Below are 14,818 nucleotides of genomic sequence, written 5' to 3' on the forward strand. Positions count from 1 at the left end.
GCTCATTCATCTACAGCCACCAGAAAAGTAAGCTTTGCACCAGTTCAGATTTTGGCATCCTGCTCCGACACCTTGACTCACAGAAAATCTCTCCAGCTCAACCTGGACTGCTGTGCTCCACCTTCAGTTCTTTGTGTTGGCATTTTTCAAACAATCAAACCTTTTTGGAGGTGCTTAGTTAAATTTACACACATATAAAAACTTAAAGTCGTCCTGAAAGGTTCCTATTTGTATGTCAAGACGATGATGATGACCTCATAGTTTGAGCATATGGGTTACAGTGTCATAGATATAAATAATAATGTTTATTTCCATCTCAGATACAAAAATATTAAAAAAAAAACAAAATTCACTTTTCTAAGTTATAAAATCATTTTATGCTCCAGTTCTGACCAGTATTGTTACTGGCAATAAGCAACTAATCAATTAATCACACGATCAATTAAAATGAGCTCAATAATGTCCATTCTTATGATTAATATTTTTGAAGGAGAATTTTATTTTCTGTTCAGTTTTTAGTGATTTTTGTTTACGTTTTATTTTTTGTTTTTCATTAAAACCTGCAGTAAATGTAGCATATGTTTTAATAATAAGGGTTTATTTGTGCTACTGTGCTTCATAAGTCATTATCTACTGGACACTGTCTCTCAATGAAGTCATTTAGTTTGATCAACTTTTATTTATTTACTTACAAAGCAGTTCAAGTTTATACTCACACCTGCTTTACTTGACCATTAGCATTTATTCATTCATGGCTCACATTATAAGTACTTACAGACCTGGGAATATCTGCTCTCTGCTCTCATGCAAGTCACAACTAACACATGCTTCAGTTTTACTTTTTATTTATTGTTTTTATTGAATAAATAAAAAACTAAAAATATACATTTTGATATACAGTCAACGTCTCTGAACATTCAGTTTTGTTTATTTTGCACAAACACTGACAGGAAAAAAAGACGTACATCTTCAGACTTACAGTTACAGAGTACATAAAAGTAAAAACAACATATTTTCTTCCAGAAAAACTTGCCACCATCATACTGCTGACATCAACAGTTTGTTTCAAAATCTGTGACTGTGAATAAGTGTTATGAATAGAATATCCTGTTTTGGTGGTTGTGCCATTGTCTTCTCTCCTTACTGCATTAAACCTGATCAGCTTTTCACCCGTAGCTGAATCTGTGTCTCTTACCTGCGATATTTAATATTTCTACCTCCCAGGAATCAGAGCTGACAAGCTACTGTGGTCATGTTTTATGAAATAAGAGTTTGATTTTAATACAAAAGGAACTTATTCTCACACACACATTTATGATCTGAGGTTAGAATCAGAATTGTGACAGAGCTGTTAAAAGTTACAATAATCTAATTACAATAAACATCTAGTAATTAGAAAAACTATTACTTTACTCACAGTCTTGTCAGATTATGAAGCCCTCTGAATGCATCAGGATTCACATCTTGAATATTGTTGTGCTGTAGATATCTACAAAAAGAGGCACAGAAACATATTGAGGCTGATGAATTAATGAGCAAACAAAAACAGGCACGTTGCCAAAATATGGTTGGGCTGACTGACAAAGAAATCTGCTTATATACAGTTAGGCCTAAATGTGGAGGTAACATCCTGGTGTTGTTGGATGTTGGTATTATATTTTACTGTCTAACAGCTATTCAGTCGTCTTGTTTATGTAAACATAATAGACATTTTAAATCGATTTAAACCCACAATCCCAACAACGCCAAACATGTTTTGTCAAAGGATTAGACTTGTCCTCACAGTGACACTGTGCAAGTTTGATAAACAGCACAAGTCAGTGGCAAAAGCATCCATACGCACGGCAGAACAATCAACACTGCCAGCATGCCCAACAGCCTTCCAAGGCTCATAACGTCTGCAGCTACGTCTCCTGCACAGGGTTTAAGTAACTTTAGTTTATGTGTATTTGGAGAGAGGATGATGGAAACTCACAGTTTCTGAAGGCTTTGATAGTTAAAGAATCCTTTTGCTTTCAGCCTGTGAAGTCTGTTTCTTTGTAAGGACCTGAGAAATGGGAAGGAATTATGATTATGTTAGTGTTCAGACCACTTTATAGTTATCATTAAAAATGATTAAAATAATTAAAGCCTTGCCAAACTATTAACCTGCAGGATTTTTTCTACATTGTGTTATGTAGCAGCTGCAAACTTCAACATATTTTAATGGGATTTTTGTCAAACCAGCACAAAGTAATGCATGTCAGCAATGTGGAAGGAAATGATGCATTATTTAGAAAATCTTTTGCAGTAAAAAGGTGAACCATTTGACAAATGCATCCAGCCTCCCTGAGTAAATGCATAGTAGAACCACAATTTCCATGTCTTTTATAGTATTTTTCTACCAGCTTTGCCAGCTAGACAACATCTTTGCCCATCTTTGTGAAATGGCTCAGTTCCAGTCAGATTGGATTTAGCTCTAGACTTTGACTAAGCCCCTGTAATACATGAATAAGCTGTGACCTAAGCCACCCCATTGTAGCTGTGGTTGTACATGTAAGGTAATTTCTCTGTGGAAAGATGGACCTTCATTCAAACGGACTGAATACAAATGCTTGCTTTGTAAAACGTTTGAAAACCGTTTTTCATTTTCCTTCCAGAATTATTCACTATTTTGAGTTGGTCTTTGACATGAAATTAAAATAGTCCTTTCATTATAAAAACCATTAAAATGCCTCACACAAATTATCTTTTTCCATCTCCATTTGCAAAAGATGAGATTTTCATTCCACATTCTTAACATAATTTCGCCTTTTTCGAATGTTTGCTTCGTTCTTCTAGAATATACGTATATTTATTGAATATAAGGCAAGGCAAATAACGTCAGACAGAAATTTTCAAATGATTTATTACACAAACACCAAAGGAAAGCCTGATGAATTTTTTTTTTTTTTTACATTTTTTCACACTTGGTCAGCAGTTAGAAAATTACAACTATAAACATGCTGCACCTGGTCAAGCTGCTGATCCATCTTACAAACTCAGTTTTATCAAGAGACTCAAAATCTTCCAGTTGATTCTGTTTTTGCTTCCAAGCTTTTGAATGGATTAGAATGTCACTAAAGTGTAATTTCATCACTTGTAGTTACACCAGACTTTTGGTTGTGTTCACTTATGGACTCTGGGGAAATTATAACACAATCTTTTTTGCTCTTCTGTTCTGGTAAACTGTAAAACTTAAGATGACAGTCAAACACAGCATCTTGACTTTTTCACACACTGACCAGCAACATGCCTGGTTTTATAAAGGACAGAAAGGGAAGTAATTTATCAGACGTGACTAGGACTCCACTTTAGCCATTTTATTTTTTCAATTTCCCAATGCAATGCAATGTTTCTCCACTATTTCAAACAACAATTTATCTGTCTGATGTTTGACAAAAATAATGTCCCAAAAACAAAAGACTGTTCGCCAGCTTTTAGCTTCACTCCAAATGAGTTATTATTTGTTTCTGCTTAGATTTTTTTCACTTCAAAATGTGGTTTATACATTGGATTTTCTGCATTGATGATGAATGGACAAAGACATATGCTCCATTGCTTTTGGCTGCGTTCAACATCTGCTATGATGTGAGACAAGGCCAGCTGGAGAGCTGCTTACATCCTGGAGTTACACACTCAGCTTTTCAGAAACCCAACAAATGTTGAAAGAGAAGTTTACACACTCGAGCAGATACGAAATTCACCGATTCACAGTTTTGTTGAAAACATTCAGAGTGCAACAGCACAGCCAGATCGACTGCCGTTTATGGTGGAAGTACATATTTTAGCACCAGTAGCTGTAGAGCAATTGAAAATCAACAGACCAGACGTGCATGGTGCCAATTCTGCATAATAAAATCATTAATTAAAAAGGGGTGTGTTTAAAATACCAGGATTGCAGAGCTCAATCAGTGAAGCCATTCATTCTGTGAAACAGAGGGGTCAAACAAGTGGCTCTCATTTCAGGGTGAAGGCAGGACTTGCTGGTTATAATACATTCCTCTCTGAACACTTGAATAAAATTGGTTCTTCCATATATAATTCAGAACTAAAGCAGGGCTTAATTAAGGAACACATAAAGTGTAGAACATGATAGCATTCCCAGATAAAATGATCTGAAAAAGCAGAAACTAAGTAGAGCTGGGAGTCTTTTACTGGGTCATGATTCGACTTGATTCTGATTTTTGGTGCCACAATTTGATAAAATCAATATTCAATTAAAAACTATTATTCATAATTATTTCTGCTTAAATCTATAAGCATGCAAAGGATCATTATGGTCATTCTGCTCTGCAAAGCATAATGACACATGGAGACATTGAAGTGTCTTATTTGCATTTATCAAGTTCTGAATAATATTCAGAGCTTATATAGAATTATTCCCTCCCTGTATCCTCTGTTTCGCTGCAGCAAAATCGATTCACATGAGAATCGGGATTCTTGTGTGAATCAATTTTTTGGCACAAAACTAAACCACAAAAGCTAGAAAAAAATGGAAAACCAGCATTCGTGCAAACATTTAACCAGTGATGAGCTCCATAGTGGTTAAAGATCTACAGTTACATGTGAAGGACTGCAACAGTTAGGAGATGAAAATGTAAAGTCAAGTAGTCTGCCAAAACCCCCGTAATGCACCTTTATTGTTGAAAGAACAACCCAAATATGTTACCATTTGTTTACGAACACACTGACCAACTTTAACAAAAATGGTCCAACATTTCATGAGCTGATAAAAGCAAAACCTTTGACCACTTTAAAGTTTATACAGTAGATGTTTGAGATGGAAAAACAGATGCCGTTTTATGTATCGGTAGGTTTTTACTCATGTTTACAGTTTCCAACCCATTTGTATGAAAATCAGAGCCATAACATTACTCAGTTAAAAAAAAAAAATAGGTTGCTATAATTTTGAACATAAATGCAGGTCTGGTGAAACTACAGAAAAGATCCTCATCTGCTGGGAGAGTCTTGATGAATGAAATCAGTGAGATTTGAAAGCTGAAAAGTACATGGCTGGAAGAATCAACAGAGTCATTACAAAGATATAGGAGCAGAGGTACAATCTGAACTTAAATTACTCTCCTCTCAGCCTTTACAGTCTCACTGTGGAAAGGCGTTGACTTTAGCGCAAGCGAGACATGGAGGTAGTTACAGAGAAATGATGTACAACCTGCTGATATCTGGAAAACTGTCTTTTCTTTTAGTAGGTGGTACGATTATTTAAATCTAGCAAGGAGGATACAAAAACACACAATAATATAAACAAAAGCCAACATGGGAAAGATGCTGATCAAATTAATTTGAGTATCTTATCCTGATCACCGTGACAACCTATTAATAACCAGACGATTTGGCAGGTCTGCAGATGTCTTGCCATCGGGAAAGACATCAGAAGTGACATTTAGGAACCAATTGTTTCTGGGAGAATTATGAAGTCACTTCCAAATAATCTGAAGTCCATCATTCTACAGTGACATAGATTATTTATAAGTGGAAGCCATTAGAGACAGCCGCCAATCTTCTCCAAAGTGGACATGCCAGCAACATGACAAAAACTCAGCAGCTGTAGTTCCTTCCAAAAGTCTTCTTGCTCTTTTATTCTTTTTCACATTTTGTGGCAAAGTATATTTTATTTGAATTTCATTACAGATTTACATAAAGTAGCCATAAAATGAACATTTACTGAGATTAAATCAAACCGCTTTATTTAGGTGACTTCTGAAGGTACGAGGTTTGGCTGGATTTTATGCACACACAACACACTTTTCAAACTTTTAATTGTAAAATAAAGTGTTGAAAACATGAATGTTTTGCCTTTCATGTCGCAATTACATGCTACTTTAAAAAGTTTTTAAAGATTTGCAGTAACAAAGTGAAATAGTCCAAAGGACAGACGTAACCAAAGTGGAGAACTCCACGTTTGGAGAAAACTAAACACAATAAACACCCGACTCTGACAGTCAGTCATGACGTGCCGCCACACTATCAGGGTACTTTGCAGTCATCATGGACTCCTCTGTATACTAAAATATTCTGGGGTCAACTCAGGTCACCTGTCTGCCAGCTTGAGCTCAGGCTCAAACTAACAGAACAACGATCCTAAACACAGCAGCAATTTTGAAACAGAATGGCTGAAAAAAATGATCCAGTCAAGTTTCTGACCTAACCTTGAAATCCTGGAGTGGGACCTTAAGTGAGCAGAGCAACAAACACATGAAGAGTTCAACTTTCCAGTCTCCACACAGTCATAACAGAAGAACAAAATCATACAGATACGTTGATGTTGTTGCTAATGTGATTATTTAAGTGACTGGATAATTATTTTACACTTTTCCTTTGTTGTTGTTTAACTACAGTGTGGAATCTGTTGTGTTTTGTGCACTTCAGACTAGATTTATAAATAATTTTTAGTCAGTCTGCTCACCTCCTCGTTCCGCTTGATTTTTATTTCCCTTCAATGCTCCATCTTGGATTTCTCCCATTGAGGTTGATTTCTTTAGCTAGCTGTTTCTTCAGCTCTAGCTGTTTTCAAATTGCAATCTGTGTATAGGGCTGTAGTTTGGAAATGGCAGTAGAGGAAGTAAATGAAGCCATTCAGTCTGTGTTGTTCGCACTTTCAAATATTGAGCAATTAAACTGGAGGATAGGAAACATTTAAAACATTTTAGCTGCAAAGCTTCATTGAGCTGTAGTGCATTACATACGTCATGGCCAAAAGCAATTAGGTACAATCAGGTCCAATTGTCTAGAACTTCAACAGAGTCCACACCTCCAACAAGCAATCATTTCTCAATAAGGGGCTGATTTTTAGCAGATCAAACTTTAGTTTGATTCGTAAAACCCTAAATCTAAAAGTGTGTTTTTTTCAGATGACTGAACTGATCATCTTTAGCTTCTTCTCCACTGAAACTGTTAAATGCTCAAAAAATATATTTTTATATGATATGAATATCAACTAAGAAAGTACAATTGTGGTTAATTTAGGTTATGTGGTTATTACGCAGTAGAAAAAGTGAAAACACTTGTCAAGGTAAGGCTTCACTTTTCTGTTTTTGAGTACGTTTTTCAACAACGACAGGCCCTCACCTTTTCCCCCCCAACATGGGGTCCTTGAGGGCAGACATCCATGACAACACTTCCAATAAGAAATGACAGTGAAAGCTTTTGATGAATGACTTGTTGAGCTTTATGAAGCTGAAAAAAGGCCATCCCTAAAACAGAAGGGGTTATTTTCTACTCACATCACGGTGACATTTATCGCCACTACGGGGATTTCTCTTAGCTGAGCGCTGTCACAGTCCAGCTCCAGGTCTCGGCACTGGCAGAGCTCAGGAACGACGCCCAGCACTGCGAGACGGGGGACAGGGGCGGGAAAAGGACATCAGAGGACATGTCAATCAAATGGTCATCCTGCAGAGCTATGAGTGGAGCTGCTGGCAGGAATGACAACCTGCTGAAGAATGAAAGGTTACAGATTAAACCACCAGGAGAGGAAAAAAAGTAAAGCAGAGTTTTACAAAAACTTAATTAGAAGGTTAACCCAGCTTTTATGAACAATTACAATTTGGATCTGACCTTTTAAATATGAAAGATGTAATTTACTAAAACAGGATATTTATTTATCTCTGTGGGTAAAAATCCATCACACCTGGAAGTATTTGAGGGCAAAATAAGCAACAAAATGTTTATAAAAGGTTTTATTTGAACAGCACATTTTAACACACATAATTACACATTTTCAGTAAGTCATATTTCAATCAATCAAGGTTATTTTTATAGCACATTTTATATGTTTCAGTTGGAGGTAAAGTTTCTAAAACACATGGACTTTCAATAGTATTCTAATTATTGATTAGAAATTATGTGATCTTGGACAAATACTTCTAAAGAGCAAATTTCCTTAGTGATGAGTTTTTTTTATGAACCCTCAACTGTGACTTTATTCAATAATTTCTATTTTGTTCTAATTTCTGGTAAGGTTTCCTAACAATGCTCAGAGCACAAGAAAACTTCCAACAAACAAGTAATGTCATCAAAATGAGACGCAGGAAGGAAATGTCCCATCTTTTATTATAATTGGCTCCATTTCATGATTTTTAAATAGCTAATTCATACTGCGTGCCACTTAGCTGCAAATATAGTTCAGCTTAACACCTGACTACTTGGTATGAAAGTAGCAACAACCATTTCAGGTGCAAGATGGAAAAAGGTTGCAAAATGTATGCAACTGCTTATGCAATATGTTGTTGCTGAAAGGCAATAAGTTAAACATTTTTATGCAGTTTTGCATTGATGAATAGATTAATGAGCATATCTGTTTCATTGATTCTCAAATGTGAGTTAAAGCGGATAGACAAGGGCATGGGAGCCAAGTCAGGCAGAATAATCACAGGGATAATTCAACATGTTGATTGCAAATCTAGACAAATCTGTTTGGTTTAAATTGTGCATGTTGCAAATGTGCTCTGAATAAAAAAACATCCATTTCAGCTTCATATGCCTGATGCATCCAACCTGAAAGTTTTGAAGAGTCAGAGATAAAATTTGGGCAAAAAAAAAAACAATCAGCTGCAAGTGAAAAGCTCCAAAAAGGAAACCAAAAATGAATGAAGAAACAAAACAAAAAGAAACTCAGTTGATGTCCATAGTCTTAATTTCATGTATGGATATTTTTATTTTGAGCTTTGAGAGAAACACAGCAGAAATCCCCAACATGAATACCTAAATTATTGTGACCGTTTCCATAATGCTTTGATTACACAACATGCCTTTTTAAGCTGGTGTGGCCAAATCTGTCAAAGGTAATGCAGAAACAAGCTTCTTATATGCTGAAAATATGCTCAGATTATGGTTTTATTAAACAAAGTGCAGAGGTAGAGAGCCAAAATCTCCTATAAGCTTCACATTTTCAAGGAAACAACCCTTAAGCCCAAGCCAGAGCAAAAAAAAAAAAAAAAGAAGTCAGTCAATCAAAGCAAAGATTGCTAAAAATACCTTGGAGTGAAAATAAAGAAACATTTATTTCTTTATCCTGAAACAGGATGTAGATGCATTTCTAAAATCTAAATCCATATATGTTCAGTATGTGATGGTTCCTTCATGATATCTGCTGCTCACCTTTTTTTCTGTGGGCTGCAAACTACATGCTATTCTGTGTGTAGTAGTATCATAAAACTACACACTGTTTACAAGTATGTTGTTTTTTATCTCTGTTATGAAAAAACATAAAAAGTTATGTGAAAAATGTTCTCTAATCCAAATATCATAACAAATTTCTTAGAGTAGGTATGAAAACAAACCATTTAGTTTTGAACACTAAACCGTTTGGGAAGAGTTTAAAATAATGATCTCAAGATTCAGGATAATCAAATTATTGGAAGTTTTTTTCTTTTTCAGCTAATTTAATCTAAATAAACATGAATGTAACATTACATGTGAAAAGTTTTGAAATGGTTCATCAAAGTTTTATTTTCTATATTACACAAATTTTCCAAATTAATAAAAATAGGAAGCTGCGGAGTTATCTCAGACCAGCATGATTAGCATTCACCATAAGAAGAGATGCTCTTGATTCTTAGTGAAGGAATGTTAAATAACTGCATTTATATTCATTAAATGTGTGAACTGAACAGGATCAAGGTCTGGGATGTTTTACCAAACTGAACCAGAGCTAATGCTGTTAAACACAGTATATAACCAACCAGAATAGAGATTAATCTTCATGATTTTTAAATAGCTAAAAATTCATGATGGAAAGATTTTAAATCAATAACATGTCAATAAATTAGATCCTAAAATAAGTTGCACTAAAACTGATGGCACACAGTTATACAGTCTTTTCTATATATGGCATAAGCATCTAAAAAGACTCTTCTCCAACATGTTTTATCTTAGTCAGTCCAATCTTCACTGTGCAAAAAGAAATGCAATAATTTTTATCACTGTCCAAACAGCCGCTGGCCTGACCGCAATAAGTGTAAGTAATTATGGCTGGAGGTCCATTCACGCTAACCAGATAAGAGATTACAGCTGTTCTAGTAGTAATTGAGGGTAGAGCAGCTGGGGAATCTTTCACTGGCAATAAATGAGTTGGCTGTTTGAAATAAACAGCTGATGGCCCCAAACCTCCCTGTGCTGCGCTGGATCAGCTCAGATGGAAGGCAGCCAATTTAATTTGGGTTTCACGACACAAAAAAATACAGAAGGAAATTAACAACCAAGTTTGGGCTTGGTGTTGTTTGGAAAATATTCCTGAAGTGTAAATTTAACATCAGATGACATTTTATATCCATCCATTAAGTTACAAACATACGCAGTTAGTTATACTTTGTTTGGAAATATATTTACTTCTACCAGACTGAAAAGTGTCACATTGTAAGTTAAAATTATAACCTTGGCAGGGAATAGATTGTATGTGTACTGTAAAGATTTCTGTTTGTGTTTCACATATTATCCAGGATGCCTGCACAACTATAAATATGTATCAAACCACCAATTTCTGAATAATTAATGTCTTGCACACTTGTTTGTTAATTTGTCTTGAACAACAGTTTCTGGGCCACATAGGATTTTCTTTGGATTGTTTTGGCCTTGAGAAACTATTGTGCAGTTTGGTTTGTAAAATAAGGAAATTGGGCCACAAAATGAAATTTGGATTTAAAAAAAAAAAGGAACAACTAAGAAGATACAATATGACAGAAGGTAAATGTGTTGTAATCTTCCCATCCTCCATATTAAATCCTGAGTCAAATGTTTTACTCTCTACTGCAAAAAAAAAAAAATCAAACCTAAGATACATTATCATTTGTGGAGTCTGGAAGCTAAATGTTTCTGGAGTTTATGGAAATATGTCTCTCACTCGCCGTTTATTTTTGTGCTTCCATTTACAAATAAATCTTGATTCCATGAATGTATCTTGGGGATTAGGAGCCACAGCTTTGTGCCAAGAGAACAACATGACTTCCAGTTTCAGAGTGATGACTGTTTAGACAGAACGACTGTTGGGGTTAAATCTTTCCATCTGAGGAAACATAAAGACGAAGAAACAAATCCATCCACTTTGTTACGTCGTTTAGCCAACAGCTCTTTAGGAATGACCTTGTTGGTGTTTTAAACATTTGTCATGTTTATCAGACTTTGATAAAATCAGTTTGATGAGTCAGGGTAGATCACTAAAGAATTTAATTTAAAGTTGGTTCTTTAAAAATAGACAGTTATGACTGAATGAGGCTCAAGGTTACATGACTCATCAAACACGTGACTCCTCTTGAAATAAAAAGGACAGAAAACAGGTGTCAATAAACTGCTCAACAACATGACATGTCGAAAGAGCGACACCCAGGATGCATTCTGCAACATGTTTTCTTCTTCTGTGGTAATGTAGGAATGATAAGTTTCCTCCAGATGTGACAATGATGTTGCACTTTGTGTTGGTCACATAAAATACATGTATAAATATGGTATAAATATATTTGCAAAGCCCAATAGGTTGGTCCTGTTACCATATAATAATTTATATACAACCCCTCTGCTAAGATAGCTATAAATAACTGAGGAAGACATTTATAGTTATGATCTTATCTTATAGTTATTTATAAGATAACTATAAATAACTGAGGAAGACATCTCTCACATGCTATTCACTTTATGTGAATGCAAGTATTAGAATGATGGCAGATTGGATTCACGTTGACCTGCTCGGTGATAAGCAGCTCACCTCCTCCAGTGATGCAGACTCAGAATGCTAAACAGTGGAAGCAAAATATTGTTTTTAAAGCCTCCTGTTGGCAGCCATGACACAGCAGAAAACAAAATGACTCATCTGAATGATGAAAAATGATTTCCAAAAAGGGTTATCATGTAGACCAGCTCAGTTCAGCTCAACTTCAAAATTTCAAACACATTTTAGACATGTTTATATATTTTTTGTCTTTTAGATAAACACATTTGAAAAAAGGATGTCTGGAGACATAAATTGCATTATTTTTTTGTCCATACACATATATCTCCAGATCTGGTCACTCACAAAACATCTTTTTTCTTTTTTATTACTTCTGATAAGATATGCATATTCAGGACATTTTATAAGGTACACCTTGTCAGTACGGTTCAGAACTGCTTTGGACTGGAGAAGTGAAATGCTGAATCATTTTAAACTGAACACTAATGTTGATATTCTTCAGTACAAAAAATGGAGAAAATCTTGAACAGATTTTTTTGTCAAGCAGATAAAAATGTAATGTCACTATTCAGGAAAAATATAGATCTGACAATGGTGACACACTTTACTAAGTTTATATGAATATTTGCTCAACTTTATGCAAAGTGAAGAGAAGAGTAGAAAACTTGGAGTCACATGGTTCTAACATGTCTAGTCTGAAAAATGCTTTTTCATGAACACATTATACCTTTAATTGCCTGATTTCTATGCAGACAGATCACAAATTTCTATAACAAAAAAAACAACAACAATGGATCTCCAAATATAAAACCCCCTGAAAAGATGAGGTAAAATAAAACAAAAAACGGAAACCAGGATTTTCTGACAAACATAGTTGAAAGCACAGAAGAAAATAAAAATATAATAAAGCATTGAGCTTGTTTTCTTCTAGAATACAACATAAATTATTGTAAATCAAACCAAACACAGGATATTTCGGCTTATGCCCAAGAGGCAAGTCCAAAGTGCTTCAACTTTAAGCGCTTTGTGGCGGCTGCTTTTACCACAGTCAGGAGAGGAAGTCAACATGCATATGAGACACAAACAAGGATACGTGCACTGCGTCTGTGAAGCATAAACAAAGCCAAGCTCTGAGACCTCTTGAGTGGTGGGCGACATTATTTTCACAGCCTGCTGAATGACCTCTAATAGCCTCAAAAGATGCAGAAGCACGAAAAGAGACGGGAATGTTAGACACCGAAAGCCTCGCCTGCTGAGAATCTTAACACAAGACACTGAAAATTACTTGCATGCTGTCATGTTGAAATCAACTCTGTGTCACTGGTGTAGAAAACGTTTGCGATCTCCAGTTCTCTGGCTGCACATCCGATCATTAACTTTAATGAAACAATGAATTAAACTTGGTGCTACTTCAGAGCCAACACATTAAACGTAGATTCAAACAGGATTCAAACCTGTGAAGGATAAAAACCCTCTTCCCAGTCTTGTTTACCTCTGAGAGGCTGAAAATTGTTGTAGAATAAGAAAGACAGATTGAGAAAACTTTTGGGTGTCTGGAGAAAAAGAGCATACTGTTAGCATAGTGTCATTGGCTGCCATAATGCTATCATCAGCGGACGCATACCTTTGATCCTCTCCTCAGGAAGTAGTGATTTCCTGCTGGGTTTTGACTTAAGCTACAGACTTAAGAGCTTTTTGTTGATGCCATGGATTGACCAAAATCACTGTCTTTAAAGTAGTTCCCCCACAGCTGGTCAAAGAGCAGGCCTTCAACAACATGCATGGTGACTAAACACACACATATTCATGGCTTTGTCACTTCATGTAGAAAACAAATGTATTAACTGTTGACTGGGAGAATATTGATAATCTAGTTTGACAAAATGAATGAGATTCTAATGTATTAATCAGATTAAAATTGTATTGCTTTTTCAGAAAAAGCAATAGATTGGTCCAATATTGCTTTATGTAATTAATACAGAAATGGCTGCAAGTAGTGACGGGTTAGGATGTTGGATTGGAAGAAAAACGAAGGAAAGTAAATCTCAACAATACAAAGAACCTTGCAAACATTTAAATATTTTTATCACTTTTTGAAGTGCACTTCAAATTAAGATCCATTTCACCCTAAAAATAATTTTAAATAAAGTCCAGAGTGACCTATTGCCTTAATAAAATGTAGCTTTTCTGCGAAGACCTCAGAGTTTTTCAGAGAACATTAAGAAACAAGCAGCATCATAAAGACCAAGGAAGAGAGCAGACAGGTCAGGGAAAACGCTACGTCCAGCATTCAAGAAATGAAAAGAGATTTTCACAGCCGCAAACTCGGCTTGAAGAGTCAGAGCATTAGTTCCTGTAAGATTCTCTCTCAGCTGTCAGCTTTTGTTTTCAGAATCACAAGCGTACAGAAATCAAGTACAAATACATATTTTACTGGAAATAAAAAAGCATGAATGGAACAGTAAGTGTAGTGTATGTATGTATGTGTATCTACACAAACATGGGAAAAATATCAGACTGTTTTTAGTGAGTTTATTTCTGCAGTTGATTTAGAAGGAACATATTTTAATATTTTACTGCTCATTAACTCAAATTCTTTTAACTTTTATACATTTCATTTTTGTACATTTCCTTTGTACTGTTTTAAACAGTACATTTCATGTACAGTACATGAACAGCCGTTTTTGCTCATGTCGCCCGTTACCTCGGCTACACATATATACAGACCCATCTCAATAAATTAAAATGTTAACTTTATAACTTTATTACCAAGTGAAACACATTATATAAATCAACTACACACAGATTGTTATTTTTCAGTCATTACTTCTGTTAATTATGATGACTTTCTGCTGAAAATCTGACATTTAAAATTAGAATATTACCTTAGACCAATAAAAAAATTAAATATAACAAAGAAATGTGGGTTTAACTAACAGTATGCTTAATGCCAGGTTGAAGGTTGTTGTTTTTAAAAAAGCATTTTTTATTTTAACAAATGAGCCTCATCAGGAAGCATATTCTACTGCATTAAATATGACTGTGTGGCGTTCACACACTGCTGTGACACACACGCACGCACGCGCGCACGCACGCACGCACACACACACACACACA

The 14,818-nt window shown here is 35.3% G+C and overlaps 1 protein-coding gene across 1 annotated transcript in view; it reads right to left on the minus strand.

Annotated features, from left to right (window-relative positions):
- rxfp1 (relaxin family peptide receptor 1) overlaps positions 1-14,818 on the minus strand; it is a 96,161-nt gene that overhangs the window by 30,425 nt on the left and 50,918 nt on the right. Inside the window, exons 4-6 of the mRNA XM_008421077.2 lie at positions 7,263-7,368; positions 1,976-2,047; positions 1,418-1,489 (exon numbers count right to left, since the gene is read on the minus strand). Coding sequence (XP_008419299.1) covers positions 1,418-1,489; positions 1,976-2,047; positions 7,263-7,368 — 250 coding nt within the window. The remainder of the gene's footprint in view (positions 1-1,417; positions 1,490-1,975; positions 2,048-7,262; positions 7,369-14,818) is intronic.

The sequence above is a fragment of the Poecilia reticulata genome, linkage group LG10, assembly GCF_000633615.1.
Source record: "Poecilia reticulata strain Guanapo linkage group LG10, Guppy_female_1.0+MT, whole genome shotgun sequence".
Lineage (NCBI taxonomy): Eukaryota > Metazoa > Chordata > Actinopteri > Cyprinodontiformes > Poeciliidae > Poecilia > Poecilia reticulata.